The 19996-nt window shown below is 40.1% G+C and overlaps 1 protein-coding gene across 4 annotated transcripts in view; it reads left to right on the forward strand.

The window, feature by feature from the left end:
* Window positions 1-19996, forward strand: part of EVC (EvC ciliary complex subunit 1) — a 56149-nt gene that overhangs the window by 18732 nt on the left and 17421 nt on the right. For all 4 annotated transcript variants that reach the window (XM_049794606.1, XM_049794615.1, XM_049794623.1 and 1 more), the window contains exons 10-12: window positions 2455-2603; window positions 5367-5465; window positions 15995-16207. In XM_049794606.1, the coding sequence (XP_049650563.1) occupies window positions 2455-2603; window positions 5367-5465; window positions 15995-16207 (461 nt within the window). The remainder of the gene's footprint in view (window positions 1-2454; window positions 2604-5366; window positions 5466-15994; window positions 16208-19996) is intronic.

Here is a 19996-nt window from a genome sequence, read left to right on the forward strand (position 1 = left end):
CTTTGGACCCTCCCTCCAGGTATTTATATACATTGATAAGATCCCCCTGAGCCTTCTCTTCTCCAGGCTTAACAGCCCCAGCTCTCTCAGCATTTCCTCATAGGAGAGATGTTCCCGTCCATCATTCCAGTTCCATCTTCATGGCCTTTCATTGGGCTGTCTCCAGTATCTCCATGTCTCTTGTACTGGGGAGCCCAGCACTGGACCCAGCACTCCAGATGAGGCCTCACCAGTGCTGACCAGAGGGGAAGGATCATCTCCCTCCAACTGCTGCCAATGCTTTGTCTAATGCAGCCCAGGATACCACTACCCTTCTTTGCAACAAGGGCACATTGCTGGGTCATGTTCAACCTGGTGTCTACCAGAACCCCCAGGTCCTTTTCTGCCAAGCTGCTTTCCAGCTGGGTGGCACCCAGCATGTGCTGGTGCTTGGGGTTGTTCCTCCCCAGGTGCAGGACTTTGCACTTCCTGATGTTGAATTTCATGAGATTTATGTCAGCCCATTTCTCTAGCTTGTCAAGGGCCCTACAGATGGCAGCATGACCCTCTGTTGTATCAGCCACTCCTCCCAGTTTTTGTGACCTCTGCAAACTTGCTGAAGGTGCACTCTGCCCCATCATCCAGGTTATTAATGAACATACTGAGCAAGATTGGACTCCTGGGGTATACCACTCATTACTGGCTTCCAGGTGGACTTTGTGAAAGTTTTCAATCCATCTCACTGTCTGCTCATCCAGCTTGTACTTCATCCTCTTCTCTATGAGGATCTGACGGGAGCCTGTGTCAAAAACCTTGTTGAAGTCAAGGTAGATAATAACCACTGCTCTCCCCTCATCTACCAAGCCAGTCATTTCATCATAGAAGGTGATCGGAATTCCCATGCTGCAGACTTGCTCCACTTTAAAATCCAATTAACCATATGAACAGTTTGCTGAATTCAAGAATTCATTTGTAGCGTGATACAGATTATTTCATGGATGTTTACTCCTTAAACTGGCATGCGTACTTCATAGTCTTTGCATAGGTTCAGGCACTAACATTCCTTAAGCATTAACATCCATCTGTGGGTGGTTTTTCCCCCCTTTTTTTCAAGTTTGTCTTGTTCCAAAACAAAAATACCTCTGTCAAGGCCTTGATTTTATGCAAAGTAGATGTTTATATATAGCTATATATGATAGTTAGTACAGCCTGTGCAGAAGGGCATTATCGACCTCCTAGTTTTAGATAGAAATGAAATGTGCTTCAAAAAAAATAAATCTGGAGTGCAGCATTTTCACAGGAGAGTCCATGTTGACCTTGCATATGAGCTCCTAAATACATAACTTAAACTGTACCTATAATTCAGAAGCAGAACACAAAGCCAGCAAGACTGTGCTCCCAGGAAACAAACAAGAAAATAGTAAAGAATTAAGTAGTGTTTAAAAATAACAGTTGCTACATTTGTTCAAATGACATTTTTATTACGGGCTTTCCTATACTTTCAGTGCACTTTCAAGTGTTTTGTCAGTGCATCATCAGCCTGTTGATAAGCACAGTAAATTAGCATGGAGAATAAGTAACATGCTCAGTGCTACAGTATTGTTCTTTATTTCTCCACAAAATAATTTCTCACAGTTAAAGCAGCTTGATGTAGTGGCAGAACAGCAGGCACAGATGTCTATTCCTTTGCATTCCCCTTTAGCTGCCTGTGTCAGGAGTGAAGTACTGGTCTGGGGCAGGGCAAGTTGGGGAAATGAATAGAGTGCTTAGGTGGACAGGCAATGAGACATGAAGTAGTCACAGAACACCGAAAGCACCAATTCCACTCTGCAGCACAGGGTCCAGATAGAATCATGAATTTATAAATCACTTACAGCTATAGGGGGGGGGGAGCGGATAAAGGGGGGAAGAACTCAGTCTCAAATATTTCACAGTACTAGCACAAAATCAGAGGGACCTTGACAACTTTTGCTGCAGGTTCCTGGATGTGTCACTTTGGAAGCCTGGTATGGCTGCATGCCAGTTCAAGCTAATCCGAACTAGCACTGCTCTAGACCTTTTCTCCCCACCGTATGTTACTGCACCTGTCCTTGCAGCAGCATTTGCTTATCTGCAATTAGGTAATGAGCCGCTTCTGGGCCTTCCAGAAGCAGAAGGGGGAGGTTTGGGGTGCTGCAGGTGGGAATCTTTCTTGAATTAACACACTGCCTTTGCATAAGCAGCAGCACCAGTGAACGGGAGGGTGCGGGATGGTAGTGATCCAAAAACCTGATAGATTTAAGTGCTATGTAACAACCCAAAAGTTCGTGTCCAAGACAACCATCAGGGTAAGAATCAAATTTGAAAATGCATGGCAATTGCTTGCCTATTTCACTCACTAACAGATTTCTGAAAGCTTATGTTGTGTGACAGTAGCAGATGCTACTTTCTCCCTGTGGAGTTATGGTATCTAATCGTGAGTGGTTTATGTTCCAGAATGTATCCAGCAAAGTAAAGATCTGATCTTGAAACAACTGGAGTGCCGTGCAAAGAAGAGAGAAGAGTTCAAACAAAGACAGAAAGCTGAACAAGGGAGTATCCTCAGTAAAACTTTTCATAATGAAGATGTTCATGATTTTCTTAAGGTGAGCATGTAAAAGCTTATTTTCAGTGTTCCATTAGTTTTTAAGGCAAAATATATTGCATATTTCTTCCAGTTCCCTAAAATTGGGATTTTTGAGTCCTCCTGAGAATCATGTACACTAGCACAGGTAGGATAGGATCAGACTCCCTATTGCCTAGGCTTGCCTAGAGACTTTTCCTGCAGCGTTGGTCTTGTCACATTGGAACAAAATGCCAAAGGGTGTTAATGTTAGATTATGCAGGTTTTGTAGAAAATACCTTTTACTTAGATATTATGTGTTTGGTTCAATATGGGGAATGTCTGGAGGAAAGTATCTGGCCTGCATTACAGAAGAATGCAGACTGCACTGATCTGATTGCCTTTCTGAGTGAGATTGCTGAGGCTCAGAAGACTATCAAATTCCATGTAAGCAGAGGCAAAACTCATTATGATCACTGGCAGGATACCTTAGAGAAAGTTTGCAATAGATAATTTAATGTGCTATACAATGGCCAGTGTAATGTTTTCTTGGCCATATATTCTGCAGAGCTTTATTGTTATTGTTCAGAATGTATATATGAAATCAGAGTTCTTAGCTGTAAATGCTGAGAGCTGCAGACCCAAGTTATTAAGAAATAAAAAAAAATAAAAAATCAATCCTCAATTTTCATGAAAAGAAATAATTTAAGACTAAAGTGGTTACATTCAGCAGCATTAAACTTCTGAAGAAATCTAATAACTTAGATAAATTACTGTATGAGAAGACCCAGATTCCAGCTGTAGCAAACTGTCAAAATTTACTGGTCTCAGCACTGCCATTTGGTACTGTAGGGCCAAGTTCTTTAATTATATTGTACGAACTGGATAATGCAGTTACTGTTCTTGTATGCAACACCTGTCTGGCAACACCTCACTTCTAAACAAAAGGTTTCAGGCACTTTAAAACAGTAGAGCACATTTGACCGTTTTGGCTTTTCGTAGCTTGAGACAAATAATTCTATCACATTCAAAACTCTTGGACACATCTCAAATTCATTAAACAAAGCTTAACAATTTTGTATTAAGACCTCTCCCCTATGAAGGTAGAGCCATGCAACTTTGTGCAAGAGATGCTCTATTCTGTGCACCTTAGAAAGCTAACAAATACACTTAGTTAAACTGTAGACTGACAATCTGCTTATGACAGGCTGAGCAAAAGTGAGCAACTTGCACTTCACGCTGCAGGACAGAACACAACTGAGTCTTAGTATTGAAATGCCTGTGTGCAAATACTAAAAAAAATATGAAATTTAAGCCTTTCTACTGCCTTTCTGTTTGTCCCGGAGCAGATGGGGTCTTGAGTCCAGCGACTCTTTGAAAAATAAGAAAAATACGTATATATCTGCAGCTCCCATGATTTGACTTAGATAGTTCAGTAATTATTTTGTGCAAACAATCCCCTCAGCGTTGAGGAGCTATTTTCACGTTGAGGAGCTGGTTTCACAGCCAGCCCAGCAGGGAAGGAGTTGGTCCTGAATCCTCATCAACCAAGAGTTGTAGCCATCAAAAGCACTTTTCTTCTGTGCCTTCCCCCCCCTCCACCTCATTGTGCCACCATGGTAACAGCCTTGGCAGTAACTGACCTTTCTGCTGAATTTTAAGTGGTTGCCAATTAAGAAGGTGGATTTTGCAATGAACTTTCTTCACATCAATTTCTTCTGAACACAAGTTGGATGGTAATGATTTAGTTGCTGCAGCTCTGATTTTTTTTATATGACAGAATGACTTAGATGTTAAAGGTTAGAGTCCCTGTATCATTCTGTTTCCTTCATCTATGTTTCCACTGCAAAAGGAGCTTTTTGTGGGGGTGGGTTGTTTTTTTTTGTTGTTGTTGCTGGCAGAGAATACAGGAATGATCAGGTGAAGCACACAAGCCAAAAAGTGCCAGTTACAGTAAGCCAGTCTTGCTCAGCCCTAGCCCCGGTGGACACGCAAGTTACAGCAATTAACTTGTCAAATTCTGTGGTAAACTACAGTTTCATCAGAAGTATAAATTTTAAAGCCCACCCCTGCAAGAGTGACCTGTACATGAAGAATTTATGAGCACTTTGGTGCTCTTTGGAAGAGCCCTATTGACATACCTAACAAAGAAAGCCATACTTACCATGGGAATGTAAGAGGGTACGTGGCAGTTTAAATCAAAATATGGAATATTTATGTATAAGACCACTCATTAGTCTATAGAATGAGATGGGTTTTGTCTGTGAAATTCAGTCTTCTATTACAGCACATGAGCCTGCCAACACATCACAGCCGTAGCTTGAAGAAAAAAAATTGCATCCCTCTTAAATCTGTTACCAAGGTCCAAATTGGGACGAAGACATAGATCAGCCTTTTAGGGACCACTGTGGGACATGGTGACCAACCTCAGTGGAAAAGCCCTATACAGTGTGATACATCTGATAATGATGTCTGATGGCTGTTCTGCACCTCATAGTACTGGCTACGAGGAAGTGGTATTCATACACAGGAAAGCAGTTTGCAACTCAGATCATTTCATGTGTTTTCCAGTATTGGGTACATATTATTTAACCCCAAATTGCTGAGGCTATGGTGTTTCATACTCAAGACTGGATATGCTCAAATTAAGGTGGTAAGGAAAGTTTCATTTCCATCTGAGTCATGGTTCCACATAAGTACTTACTGTTGTGATGGTAAATGGGAAGGGGATCAGGGAAGGGGAGGATCATAAGAAGCTATCAAAACCTTCTCATCTATTTAAATCTACCTATTATGTTTCTTTTAGGCTTACCATGAGCTGTTAGAGAAACATCGGCAAGCACAGTGGGAACTGGAGGAGGAGGATGACTGTGAGAGCACAGAGGCTGTTGCAGATCTCTACAAGGTGCCACCTCTAGTAATATATGTCATTTACTAAAATAATTCTGAAGATCCTCCAAACCCACTACACAATGTCAGGCCTCTGGGAGGATTGGGGAATTGCAGGACATATCATGGCAGCTCCAGGAAGCTAGACTGGCAAACCGGGAGATGGAGACAGGACAGTCTTCCATGTTAGCTTGCCTTTTCCATTACCTTCCCAACACATTATGTTTCCTAACCTTGTATTAGTCAGAAAATGCCTTTGTGGTCTGCCAAAATGTGCTGCCTGGGTGGCTGACAAGGCTGCAATAACATTGAGAACATACAACGTCTGACGTTACTATGAGGAGAGAGACTTCATTTATGTAGCATAATTATCTCCTCTGCACCATGGTAGGATGATACTATTCTTAGTTAACTTCACTACATCTCCAAAAATAGTTTTCTCATCTCTTTTCCTCTCAGAGAAATTGTTTTGACACTAGTTAGTTCCCTGAAATAAGTTCAGATCTTTGATGTAAGTAGTATTTTTACATTTCTTTATGTTACTGGTTTGGAAAATATGTAGATACTTCATGCTTTTGCATCATCTTTAATTATTTTCTGTCTGCACTGAAAAAATAAGATAACATGATCTACCTGATGAAGCCTAAAACTGTAGCCAGCAGTGACCTTTAATTAGGCTGGAACTAATCGCTTTCGGCTCAACAGGATCCTTGTCATGATTAATTATGACCAGATCAGGGTGTTACGGAAACTCGTAGTCCCTATCACATTAGGGTAAGATACCCACACAATCTTAATTAGCACTAGTCCACATGCACTTTTTCCAATTCAATTGATAAAGAAAATAAAGCCACTGTATTTAGAACGAATAGTTTTGCCATTGGTTTATGTAATAGTGCAAGCAACAGGATATTTGAGAAGAGCTACTGCTTTGGAGAAAGGAAGAGTTTCCTTGGAGGGCTGTGCCAGTGCATCAAAGTAGATTAATTGTACAAAGCTATTTAATTTAAGAAAAATCAATGTCTGCTGATATTATTGCGCACAGTCCATTCTCCAGAGCTACTATCTTCTCTACCCCCTTCCTCAATTCACATGAACTCTCTGGAGATCAAACAGTTTTTTTTACCCTGCATAGTTCCACCTCATTTGTGAAATTATATTGCTTTCCTTTATTGTGTACTTTGCTTTGGCGACACTAAGATCAGACTGAAAATCCTATTTCTTTCAGCACTGTTAGCTAAGTCTTCTTTTCCATTAAAGAAAAATTGGTTTGGGTGAATTAAGTGTTTCTAGAATTGCCAAGTTGCCAGGAGAGCTGCACAAACTTGAACTGTGCCAATTCACTCAGCTCTAAGCCATTATATTCCATATTACAGCTGCTGTCTTCTTCCTAGACCCAAACAAATGCTGCCAGACATGAAAAAGTGCAAGTACCATGATCCAACTGGCATCTGTTGCATGGGGATCCACAAATCTTAATTTCCACTTTCTTTCTATACTAAAACATTCTTATTGTGACATTTAACATAATGAACAACTGCACTTTCTCCCCTTAACCCTAAATACAGATATTACAGACTGTTTTAAGAGAGCAGACTGCTTCTGAATATACCTTGTAAGCAGCATAAGCTAGAAAGAAGAGAAAATACAAATGAGCATAGCCCCAATGTAGGTAAATGGAGACGTTCTGACTTCTACAGACGAGGGAAGTGCAGTAGTTACACGCTGTCCATTACCTGGTGCATAAAAGCAAAAGTAGCTTTGCCATTAAGGGAAGGAGTTGCATCTCACAACCACAATGCCTTTGCTTCTCTGTCTGCTCCACCATACTTTCAGAGCAGAAGTGCACCTTGGACAAGCAGAAGCCTTTCCCCTGGCAGCAGGGCCTTGCCCCTTCACTTAGTTTCTCTGGGTTTCTGCTAGGGAGAAGCTGCTGCTACCAGTGGGGAAGGCAAGATACCCATGGGAAGGCGACAGGGATTTGGGATACTCCACAATGGAGTGGTGTGATGGCAGCTCAGGTAGACCTAAGCAAGCAAACGTTAAACTAACCAGCTATGTACCAGCAACCCTCACGTGGCAATAGTCAGCGCTGCGCTACAAGACCTGTGTCCTACTCGGGTTTGAACCAGCTAGTTTGTAGAACCGGCTGGTTTGGGCACATCTGCGAACACTGTGAAGCTTCATGTTGTCATTCCAGAAGGTCTGTACTCCATGAAGCTTAACTGATACTCATTTGCCTTGCACTCATTTGGAAGGTTTGGACTCTGCTGTTTCTGTTCTACCATGAGCGAGGAAAAGGTTGAATTAAAGATTTGGTTAAACATTCTATTGTTCACTTAATCTCCATATTTCCATACCTACAGGCATGTGTTATTAAGTAGGTTAGAAGGCAAGAAAAGAAGTTCACCAGTGGAGAGTTCTGTTCTGTTGCTTTTTATCATTCCAGTAAAAATGGAAGCCTAGCAATTACTGAAAAAACTGAGTGAAACTCTCTAAAGTCAACCTGGCATGCTCCACAGATAGTTGGATGAATATTCCTCAGCCTGTGGTCCGCAAGACATCCGAAGATAGACAGCAAGACATTTAAAATAGATGCATTCATACATTTGTAAACACAGTCAGAGTGGAAAGAACTAGAAGTAATTAAATATTTAAGAATTCAGCCCAGTTTTTATTTTGTTGCAAGTGAAAATAAGCCTTGCAAAACTGCACAAAGTAGATATACTTTCCCACACACACAAGTTAAATAGGTGTTGCATTTAAGGGAAATAAAACTGAGATGTCTTACTACAAGCTAATTACCTAAATCCAAGAGGAGGCAAAGTGTTACCTAAATCACAATTTCTCCAGAACCAAGATTTAGCAATGGCATCCTATATGCCCCCTCTTCCAAGTAGCTCATACTCTCTACTGGCTCAGGATTAAAGAAATACCATGTATTTCTTCTGGGCTGAACAATCTAATGTCGTCCAGTACTCACAGGATTTAGGGTTCCAGACAAGTTCCTGCCTGTGTACCCATTGCCATCTTGACTTTGGTTGGAAACCCCCAGAATTGGAATTTCCAGATTAATGGCAGCAGAACCCAATCATGGTGGGATTTTTCTGCCACATCCAAGACCTCTATTTTCTTAAGTTGCTTTCAAGGTCTTTGGGGCATCATCAATATTGCAATTTATCAGATAAACACCAATATCCTGGTAAAGAACAGCCATGTTTCATACAAACGACCATTTGGAATAACATCCGTTAAGTTCATGTACTGTAACACCACCAGTGTTAGGTCCCATTCTCAGGCATACCTTCAGCTAAGAGCAGTTACTAGCAGCTTTCAAAGCAACTGTCTTAGAGCATACAGGTGCCTCTGTCTATATCAACTTTCTAAACCATCCACCCCCATTTAAGTACTGTATCAAAACTTCCACTGTGGATGACAAACCAGAATAAATCCTCAAAGAAGACAGCCAGTACAAAGTTCCCAGGGGTTGCACTCCGACAAATTCACTCAACCAAGCCCAGAAGTCCAAGTGCCCAGCTCTTGCCCTAAGTTCATGGTCCTTAGCTGCTATATTTGAAGGCCATTACACCTTTTTTTTCAAGGGAAAAGGACCTAGGAAGGTCTTTTATGTGATAAAGGCTTATATGTGATAAAAAGTTTAGGCCCTCTGTTCCTCCGTCTGTTGTGCTCTAGAATGACTTATTTCAACAGTTACCTTGGTTTCTCCTAGTATGAGCAAGCAGGGCAGCAAGCCTGACAGACTTAGTTTCATGAATAAGTAGAAATGTAACTTCAATGCAAGAGGTGATTTTAAAATAGAAGGAAAAGCTCACCATGTGACCAAATAGGGAACCAATGAATGTCCTGGGGACAGAAGAAAAGATGTCACTTACCTGTAAGTGCCACTCGGTTGTTGTTGAAGAGCCTTACCTTGTTCTCACAATATTCTTCTAAGCACTTCTCAAATTTCTATGCCTTTTTTATTTTTTCATTTTTTCCCCTTTTGAACAATTTGTGAGTTCATCAAGATAGATTTATATAACCCTCTAGCACTACTGTAGCCTGTAGTGCTATAGTACATCAAAGAATTATCCAAATTGGTGAATAAATATGTAAAAATGCAGTGATCTGGAAGCTGACTGTGTTTGCATAGAATAATTGAGTACGTTTGTTTTGTGTACACATGAATAAATCAATTAAAATGATTTAACCAAGGTCAATGGAATCTGTTGATGCCTGAAGTGAATGAAGGAGTTATATTTGGAGGATCGTGTAGGACTTTTCAGCCATACTAGTGGATTAAAATAGTGCGCTGTAAGTGAATAGTCTGTGTCTAGACACAGGCTCCATAACTAATTTTTGAAGTGCGAGTTGAGGAATGGGGGCAAGTGATTTTGGTTATCACATTATATCATAACTGAAGGAGGAATTGTGTCAGAGGTAATTGAGTGGCTCAGCCTAATATTTTCACGAACACAGTCTGCAGAGTTATCCCATACGCAAGGGATATTGTCCTGCAGTAACAGTTTTGTATTGGCTTAGGTAGCTTTTCAGTTGCAAAGTTCTTACAGTAATTTTCTCTTACATGGCAGCAAAAGCACACACACCCCACCCCAATATATCCTGTCCTGTTTCTTGTTTCTTTTGATTTCTTGAAAAGATTAATGGCTACCTCCTTGCAAGTTGGTCTCAAGTTCAGCATATCAGATGTTCACCAATCTTTAATCTTTTCTTTCTCCTTCTTTTTTGTGAACTACCTACTTTTTTCAGTAGGGAAATGAAAAGTGAAAAGAGGTTGGTGGTTAATAGTTCATTATTAAGAAAAGACATGCAGATTGCACAAAGGAAATCAATTAACAGCTAGGAATTACATAGTCCATGGTAAGATAATTTTTTTTTCCTCAGCCTTAACATCAAAACCATAAAAACACATAATTTACTGTCATTTATAATTCCCCTTTGCTGACAGCAGTTCACCAGAATGTTATTTCATTTGACTTGACAACATAGAAGTGCACAGGAATTTAGACTAAAAGCTATTAAGTAATGAGTATTATCAACAGGCAAGGCAATAAACATTTTACGAATGGGTAAATATGAATGTGAGATTGAAGCAAAGTGTTTGATTTTTTTTACTTTGTTAATAAAAGGGGAAAAATTATTTCTGTCAAAATAAAAAGTACAGACTCTCAGAGACCTACTCTTTTATTACTTTCCTTATGTAATTTCATTAATAGGAGATATGGTTAGGGGTGCTTTTCATGGAGAGGACTGTACTTTTGGATACCAAGAGCTAGCTTCTTTTCAAGGTGAATTACCCACAGTTTCTCTCTGATGGAAATCCATTTCAAGAGACATCCACTTCAAATGCTCACTTTGAAAATTTTGCCCTGTGATTTACCCCAAAAAGGCTGAAAGACAGTGTGATCTAATAGATTAAAACTGTAACTCTTACCATGTGAGCTCAGTCTAGTTCTGGGTTTGGGCACTGATTACATTTGATCTGGTAATTTCAGTCAAAGCTGATACAAGATGCCTCATATGGATAGCCTTCATTGTGAAGTTTGCTTCTTGCCTTACTGCATAAGAAATTGTATTTTACCTCTATATGGATTCACAATTTGTTAATAGTTAGATCTAGTAAAGGACATAACCTTATTTACAAAGGCACATTTCTAAAAAGGGAGTACAGAAAGAGAAGATTGAAACTGCCTCCTGAATAAATCAAGGACCAGTGAGGGAACAAGACTGAAATTTCAATGAACCTCCATTTTAAATGTGTGGATTTTTTTTTATTTTTTTTTATTAGCTTGTGCTAAGAAGCTAATGACTTCAATGTCATTGTGTTTTATTGGTGTTAGGATGCTTAAAAGCAGGGTACTGTTTTCATTTTCCAATTAGCATTCCAGATTTATTCACATGGAAGAGAGAAAGAAGTACATGCAATCAGCTTTTCCCCATTTAGTGTGAGTTTATAATGTGAAGTATCTTCTAGTGGCCAGTGGTGTCCAAGAACGTTTGGAGTATTTATGGGATGCATGATCCGAGTATTGGATCTCTGTCCTTAATAAGATACAATATGTGTTGGGAGATGAATCTCTTACTTCCTAAACAAGTGTCCTAACCATTCAGCTTCTAGAGATACGTGCAAGAGTGTTCTACAGCTTTGACCAGAAATTATAATTATTTTAATGAAATGCTGTTGTATCCTAAGTTAACAAATAGCTATCACAAGTTAACAAATAGCTGTGCAGTTGCCTCTTGGAGGTAATATATACTAGTCAGTGGCTGGCATGTAAAATACAGTACAACCTGCCTTTCTAAATACATTTTCCTGCTTTACAATTTCACTATTCACTTTATTCTCACCTGCATGTAGGAACCTTTTAATCATTTGGGTTTGGGAGTGAGCATTAATATTGTTCTTTGGTTTTGTAGTGAAATCTGATAAGCTGTGTATTTCCCCTGGCTTTTGACAAAATTATATATTTATTGCCTTGTTTGAAATTCAGATGCGCTCAGCATTTTAATCTGAGCCCCCATTTTATTTCTGCATATACCCCATGGTATTTCTTTATGCTTGATGAATTTCTCTGGAGGTTTTTTGAAAAGGTTTGAGATTGACTGCCAGGTACTACAAACAGGTTCATTCAACACTGCAATCAGCTATTCTATTAATGGAATCAATTTGAATAAGTTTCATTAAGTGAAAGTTCTAAAACCAAGAGGTGGCATATCAGGAAGCTTGTAAGAACTATTTTGTACGGGTTCTAGTCCAAAAATAAGATCCTGGAAGCAGTAGGATTTCTTAACAGTTTTCTTTTTTCCCTGTGGAAAATAAGCTTTGTAATATGTAGTACACCATCCCTGTTCACAGACAGACTTTATTGCCGTTTCAGATCAAGTACATTCCTTAGAGTACAAATAGTTTTGAACTATTTTGTTAGCTTGAGTCGCTTCGGTAGAATTCAATCACATCTGCAGTCTTTCCTAAATGTAGACTTCCCATTCCCCCTACCAAATTTTAAAAGGCCTTTCCACTGCGTTCTTTGAAGTGCTGCATTAAACACAGTGCCCGTCATATTGTACCTGCGGTATGTCTTCTGGGTAGAGCATGCTGTCATGGTAGGGTCTGGGCTGCAAGGACTGCCTGGGGTCTAATGGCCATACAGTCAAGTGTTCAGATTAAAGAAGCCAGCGGCTAGTGGTTCCTTGAACACTGCAGAGAAGTTAGTATTCCTGTGTATTTAACTAGTATTTAGTTAGATAGTCATTTAGTTAGTTAATAAACTAGTATTTAGTTAGATAGTCATCACTGACAGCGGTTTATTTTGTGATACTGGACCACAGATGAGACCACTAAGTGCTGGATTTGTATCCTGCACAGAGAATTTCTAACAGAACTTCAAGGGAAAGTCCTGTTAAAAATCACTGTCCGGGGACTTACAGCACCTGACGAGGCTTCCTGTTGCTTTGCGTGCCAGTTTGCACATTCATGGGATGTAAAGTACATACTGCTTAGTCCTGCTTCCCTTCCATGTATTCCCCCAGTGTTTTCATTTTTAAAGGGACTGTGGTTGTGAAAAACTGCTCCTGGAATTCTAATCCCACTTTCTTGTCCTTTCATACACCAGTATCAGCAGAGGGCCATGAATTATTTTGCAAAGAGTTAAGGACCTTTGATCTAAAGATAACTTGGCCCATCACATTAACGAGGTGATGTAGCTTTTTAATTTTGTGGGAACAGGACCTAGTCACATTTTTCCTGGGTAACTATGTACCCACTCTGGTAGTGCCAAAGGTAAGTATACAGTAAAATTTGAAGTGCAAGCAGAATTCTGTTCACTTGGTCTTTAAACAAAACGGCAGGAAAGCAAGTAACAAAATACCTTCTTTATGTTCTGTGCAAAAGATTTCCTAGTAAATAATAACACAAAGCTGTCAGTGTGCCGGGGAAATGCTATCAGTTCTGCAGCAAAATGTGTCGCAAAGTGATTTAGCTGCCATAGGTGGAACTCTGTTTGTTTAAGAGTAGAGTTCCTTAACACCCTGCCTGAGATCTTTTGAGGTTGCAGTAGAAGTGCCACAGTCTCCTCTGGACTGCGTCTGAACTATTTCAGACCCAGGAGAAATTCTTATATCCCTAAACTGAACTTGTCCTGAAAGGCTAGCAAAGCTCAGAGAAGAGATGGTATACAGAGATAGAGTGATTGTTCTTTAAATGTTGTATGGGATACAGAGCTTAGAAACATAGGATCTTTGAGCTTTTGTTAAACCCCAGAATTTGAGACTTGAATTTTAAAATAAATAGCAGAAGAAGAGAGAATTCAAACAAACCATTTTGCAATAGTGTTGGCAAGCTAAGCCAGGCCCACAACTACACAGATGATCAAGGTAGGAAAAATCCTGCCTCTTGTAACACAAACTAGTAACTATAATAATTAGGGAGTAGGGGAGATCCATCCTTCAGCGTAGGATGCACCTGTGTAGCAAATGTTACCCTAATGATACCATCATGTTCAGATTGAGAGCAATCACTAGAAATAGAAGAAGTGTTACAGAAATGAGGTATCCAATTGTTGGGTCTTTGACTACTAATTCTCATACTTATGCCCAGTACCCAGTTTCAGAAACCTGAAGCCTAATTTACATGAATTCAGAACACTTTGAGATTAAACAAAGATAGTGGGAGCTAGATTCTGAAAATCCTGCATGCTTTAAACATGGTTAAAAAAGGTAAGAGGGTGGAAAAAATCAAGACGGCTCATCTCAAAGGTGTAGTGAACACTTTTAATAGTGTTGTGCCTTGATTTTATCCATAAGAAGAGGTTACTGCAGGGACCTGTTAAGATAAGCTGTTTATTGTTTGTGAAACAGCTAATTAATATGGTGATTAGCATCCTAGAGAGATCCTAGGAGGAAAATAATAATTTAGTATTCGGTGCACAGTTTGGATACTTTACAGTAAATGAGAAATACAAAATAAAGATTTTTAAGAAATCTATCCATTCAATGGGTATTGATAAACCTAAACACGGAACAGATAAAGGTCCTGTGGAAACAGTACGTGAGCCCCAAATTTATCATTATGGTGGCACAGAATGAGATTTCACATGAAACCTAAGTTCTGGTCATTCTTTATTTCTGAGTTCTTGACTTTGTAATTTAACATCCTCTTTTGTTTTGGGGTTTTTTTGTGTGTTCTTACTTTCTTTTTTATGGTACCACATCTAGAAGATGGAATGGGTTCTTATACAATACTACATTATACCAGTGTATCTTCCCAAAAAAGACAAGTCAGCTACAACTTTTCATGTCTATGAGCTGCAGACAAATGTTTTTGACATATCTCTGTGTTTCTATTGAGAGGTTCTAGATTTTGATCACTTAAGAGCTTGTAATTATACCTATATTTAAATGAAGGCAACAGCTAGAAGACTTGACTTGCTCTTGCAACAGGAATGCTGAAAGGAGTTGTAAAAATATTAGCTGTATTTTAAGGAAAGAAATACAACTGTTTTCAAGAGTGCTAACACTGATTTACAATGAAAGCAAAACCAAGTAGGCGATAAAGCTTTTTGGACTGGTAAGATCATGTGGAACTCACACAAAAATAGCTCTTCATACTGCTGGTGTACCGCAGTGTCCCTGCGACCTTTCCAATTTGATTTTTTTTTTTCTCTTCCACTGGGGAAAGCTACCTGCCCTCACTCCTTCTCCTCAGGGGTTATCTCAAATTGTACCAAGTTTGCAAACACAGTTCGTATCATCACTGTGTAGTTGACATCACTGTGTAGTGAAATTATGTGTTTTGAACAGACTTTTTAGCTTGGATGCCATCTGACTAAATCACCCAAACTCTTCTTGTGAGTGAAACAGCCTTAGCAATTGAAAACCACTCATATGGGACTACTTTTAATAAAACTGCCGGAAGATGTTTGTTTACCTAGGCTTGAACCGCTTCTGCATCAGAAGGAATTTGAATTAATTCTGTCCTTCAGGCATTGAAGAGTATCATATTTTGGAGCACCAACTATTAACATAAGTAATGTCAATTTTGCCTAACTAAAAGCCATGCTGTCCCTTTTAACTCGTCCTTCTTTTTTGCCTTCATTCATTTCATATCAGCACCTTTGAAAATGTGCCTATGAGGTGTTGTGCTACACCGGATTGTTTCCACAGCAACTTTCAAAATAACTGGTTTTGTAACGCATTGCCATAGCCAGTAAAACAAGATATTCTTTGTACTGCAGTTGCATATGGGCAACAGTTAGCATTCAGGGTCTCGTGTGCTCATGCCACTATTGGTTTTAAATGCCCTTGTGTGCCTTGAACCAAAACATTTCAGTTGTTCCATGTAGAAAACCTGGTCTTTTTAACTCAAGCATTAGTGGCATTGGTTTTTAGCTGTAGGGGTCAGTCGCTGGCCCGGTGTCTTCACTGGGACATGGTTCCCTCACTGGCATCATGGAGACATGTAACGAAATAGCTCCAAAGGGCCGGGGGGTTCACCTTCTCACCGGGCTCTCCTTGTCCCTCTGTTAGGAGCTGTACTCCAAAGCTTCCCTTGCTTTAGCGGAGCTGGTGATGGAGCTGTTTCTTCAGACCCTGCCTGTTGTGACCGGCCTCTCTGTAAGAGAATGTGAGCTTCTGAAAGAGGAATGGCAGGAGAATTTGGTCCCTCAGCTGGAGAAATGGGAGGCCCACCGCCAGAGACGCTGGAAGCTTTTCCAGGAACAGCTATTGCAAGAAAAAAAAGTAAGACCCGTATTACATTCTGGGATGCCAGGGTCTAAAAACCAGGACATGGAAAAAAAATATCAAGATACTTGTCTGTGCAGAGTATTTTGTCTATAAATATACAGCCCAGGTCCAGACACAGGTCCAGACTCGGGGCGGGCTGTTTGACCTGAAGTATGGAGTGAATATATGCTGTGCATGTAGGCATAGAGGAGTCGGAGAATAATTACTGAACATCTGTCCTCAGTGTTTGACAGCTTTGTCAGCACATAAACATTTTTTGTCAAGGCTGCTGTGTGATGTCCTCAGCATTTACAGAAGCAGTTCAAAAAAACCTTCATCTGGTCTGTTTGGAGAGGGTACCTATGAGTACAGGAGGCCTTACAATAATAAGTATTTCTTAATAATTTTTATGTATTAATTCTGTAATAATTGGAAACATATGATACACACTTTATATAAAACTTATTTGTTATTCCGAGAAGGTGAAGAAACACGCATCCAGCTTTCCTGCTCTGTTTGTGCTCAACATAGGGGGCATTGACACCAGAGGAGAAAAGCAACAACAGTGAATGTGGAGGCAGGTATCTTCAGAATTAGGCTAGAACTCAAATAGACCTTCCATTTATTCATGCAATGCCATGTCTCTGTTAACACTGCTTTGAAATCTAACACAGTTTAGTCAAAGAAAGACCTTCTCTATACAAAGGTGTGCCCCTTCCCAAGTGTTAAGTGTGTGCTGCAACATATAGAGTAATTGGAGCTTCTTAAATAAAAGGTTGGCAGAGTTCTTTAACACGGGCAAAATCATACTTTTCCCTACCCTCATTCTTCAGAGTGCCTGGACAATCCAGTACATGGTTAATAACGTACTGACTGAGTCCCTAATTATTATACACTGCTATAAGGTGTTTAACTCTTCCACCCACTTGCATTTAGGGTTCTTCCATGAAACCCTGTGATTCAGGAAACTGGGCTTCCTACTAAATCTGGTAGAGTGGTTTGCTGACCAGTGGTCACTGGTCAGAACACACTTGGGAACACAAAAGTAAAATTACTCATTGGAAATTCTTAGCCATTTAGGTTTTTTCTTCTCTGTTTTCCTTAATCTGGAGTTACACAACATGCACCTCCCTGATCATTTTATATTTACTTTATTGTAACTCACCTGTTATGTCAACTAATTTGAAAAACAATTCTGCTTGCCTCTGCTGTTTCTGTGTCACAGGGATATCTAGCAAACTAAACTAGAATATGCTTGAGATGACCACTGATGCCAGTGAGTCTGCTCACATGCTTTAAATTAAGAGTGGGCATTTGTGTTTTCTAGGACTGCTGGCTCACATTTAGTGTTTGAATTTGGCATACCTATACCTTCAGTGTTTAATGAAACAATGTCTGACCTCAACGTTTTTTATTTTGCCTCTTTTTGTCAAGGATTAGATTCAATACCTGACGTGGCAAGCTTAAACCTCTAGGTTGCTGTTCGTTTTCACATTCACCGAGGGTTCACAAATTGCCTGTCCTTGTATGTGATTGACCTGAGCAGTCTGATCTAGTAGGTGAACTACAAGTACGTCCCGTAGTGCATGGAGCCCAGAGCACTGTGGTGGTACCTGCTGTCGTTAAGAAAGAACCACAGTCAGAGAAGGAGGAGGTACTGGTGTGCAATTTAGGATTAGTGCCAGAAGTCTGAGTGCATGTTAAGGCACCTCTGCTCTGGTCTTCCCACTGTCCCATTGAACCTCAGCCATTGTTCAGGGCTGGAAAGGATGGATTTTAACAGCCAGGAGGCTCTCCACAGAGGGGGAGATCTCAGGTCTGAAGTTTTGTTCCAAAAATGCTGTTTATGCATTCCTCTGTTACTATCACTGGGCGCAGTATTGAGTGGAGAAACCACTCCCTGGGATTTTTTCTCAAGGGATTAGTTCATCTCCAGCGCTCAGTTGCTGGATAATAGCTCTTCGGGCAGCACTGTATGATGGATTCATTGTATGTAAATTCAGATGCTGCAGTCATGCCCAAGCATAGGTTATTTAAATTAGAAAGTTAACTTTTCATCACTTTCAATGTACCATAGCATTCATAATATAAAGCAGATGACTTCCTAGCTGAAAAAAAAAAAAAAGAATAAAGCATTTGCTGACATCATTAACAGTAATTACTGAGCTATAGAGGAACTCACTTAGCAATGACAGAGCTCTCACATTGGTCTCTGGGTCACCAGCACTGCAGTTAGGCCTTATTCAATAGAAAAATTCCCTGCGCGGCAGACAGAGCTGTCCTAAGGACAGGTGATTCTGTGGGATAAATTGCTAGAAGAGACAAGGGTTTCTCCTAGTGGGAAAATGTGTGATTCCTCAAGACAATATTCTTTGCAGGAGCTTAAGTAGCTTTTTTAACTTAATGTGTGTGGCTTTTTGGAAGTGGTTTGAACTAAACTGGAAAAAAGTCTGCTATATCTCCCAAGAGAGCATGCACGGAGATAGCTATTCCACCAAAGCTAGGCTTGCAGATTTTCCTGTATAAACGAGTCTGAAAAAAATCACACAACTCACGATATTACGTTCAAATCCAAAGTGCATTTCTTGGCCCTTTCCAAGCATAAATGCAGCAGCATGCACATTTAAGCAATAACCTGACACTTGCATCCTACAAAAAGGAGCACTTCGTTTCTACCTTAAGAAAAGAAGAAGAGAGATCAGACACTTGTGGGAGGTGATTGTGTCATTTAGGGGGTCCCATAGATGTTACAGTGCTGAATATGACAGAAGATCCATAAATCAACATTCATATTGACAGGCCTTTTAATTTATCAGGCATTTTCCAGCAGGAGATAGGTCTTTTATTTGCCTCTTCTTAAATGTACTATACTAAGAGTTACGTAGTCACCTGCTTTAAAGAGTTACATAGTCACCTGCTTTACAGACTTGGGAAGTCTAACGCCAGAAGGCTTTTCACCGGGTGCTTTTCAAGGTGGCTCAAAAAGACATTTTTCCCATTTACTTGAACCATTTTTTTTTTTTTTTGTAATTCTCTTTCCTAGCATTTATACATATCTGGAATATGGCATCCTTTGGGGGAACAGAATCTCTTTTACAGATGAAAAGAAAAAGTCAGTTTCATATTTAACTTTGCCTTACAGACTTGAGGATGTAAGAGAGGCAAATGGGAATAAATGACTAATGAAAATAAATTTTGAGCATTTTCCCACATAGCCGCTACCTCCTGATTTCTGTAGACAAGCTCTCGTGTCTGGGCAGCAGTTATGGGGAAGAGACTGCTGCGCCAGGCTGAGGTACTTGCTTGGCATTCAGCGTGCATCGCACCCCATCTACAGGCTGTTAGGGAGAAATTGCTTTCCTTCTATTTCCTGAATAATCTGTGCTAAAAATGTCGAACTGAGAGCTGCAGCAAAAAGAGTGAGCTTACTTGGGTCTAATTTGCTGTTGTATCTGAGGTCTAACTCAAAATATTTTATGGGTTTCATTGCCTACAAAAGGCATATTCCTCACCTTTATTGCCGGAGAGTAATACTTAACCTTAGCAGTGCTCCAGAAGGTCTTGTAATGGACTTGTTGCCAGGAAGCAAAACACTGAGAAGCTTACAGAGTGACAATGGGGTGAGGAGATTTCTGTCCATTCCCACATCATTGCTGGACACCCAGAAAGCCGAAGCAGCATCCGCTTACCAGTTTGCACATGGTGTGCCTTTTATTGCTTTCTCTTTGGTTTATACTCATTTTTTCGTAGCGATTGCAATGAGCCTTCAAGAAGCCAGGCATTCCTCAGAGCTTTACTCCCCCA

Source organism: Accipiter gentilis, chromosome 3 (assembly GCF_929443795.1).
Source record: "Accipiter gentilis chromosome 3, bAccGen1.1, whole genome shotgun sequence".
Taxonomy (NCBI): domain Eukaryota; kingdom Metazoa; phylum Chordata; class Aves; order Accipitriformes; family Accipitridae; genus Astur; species Astur gentilis.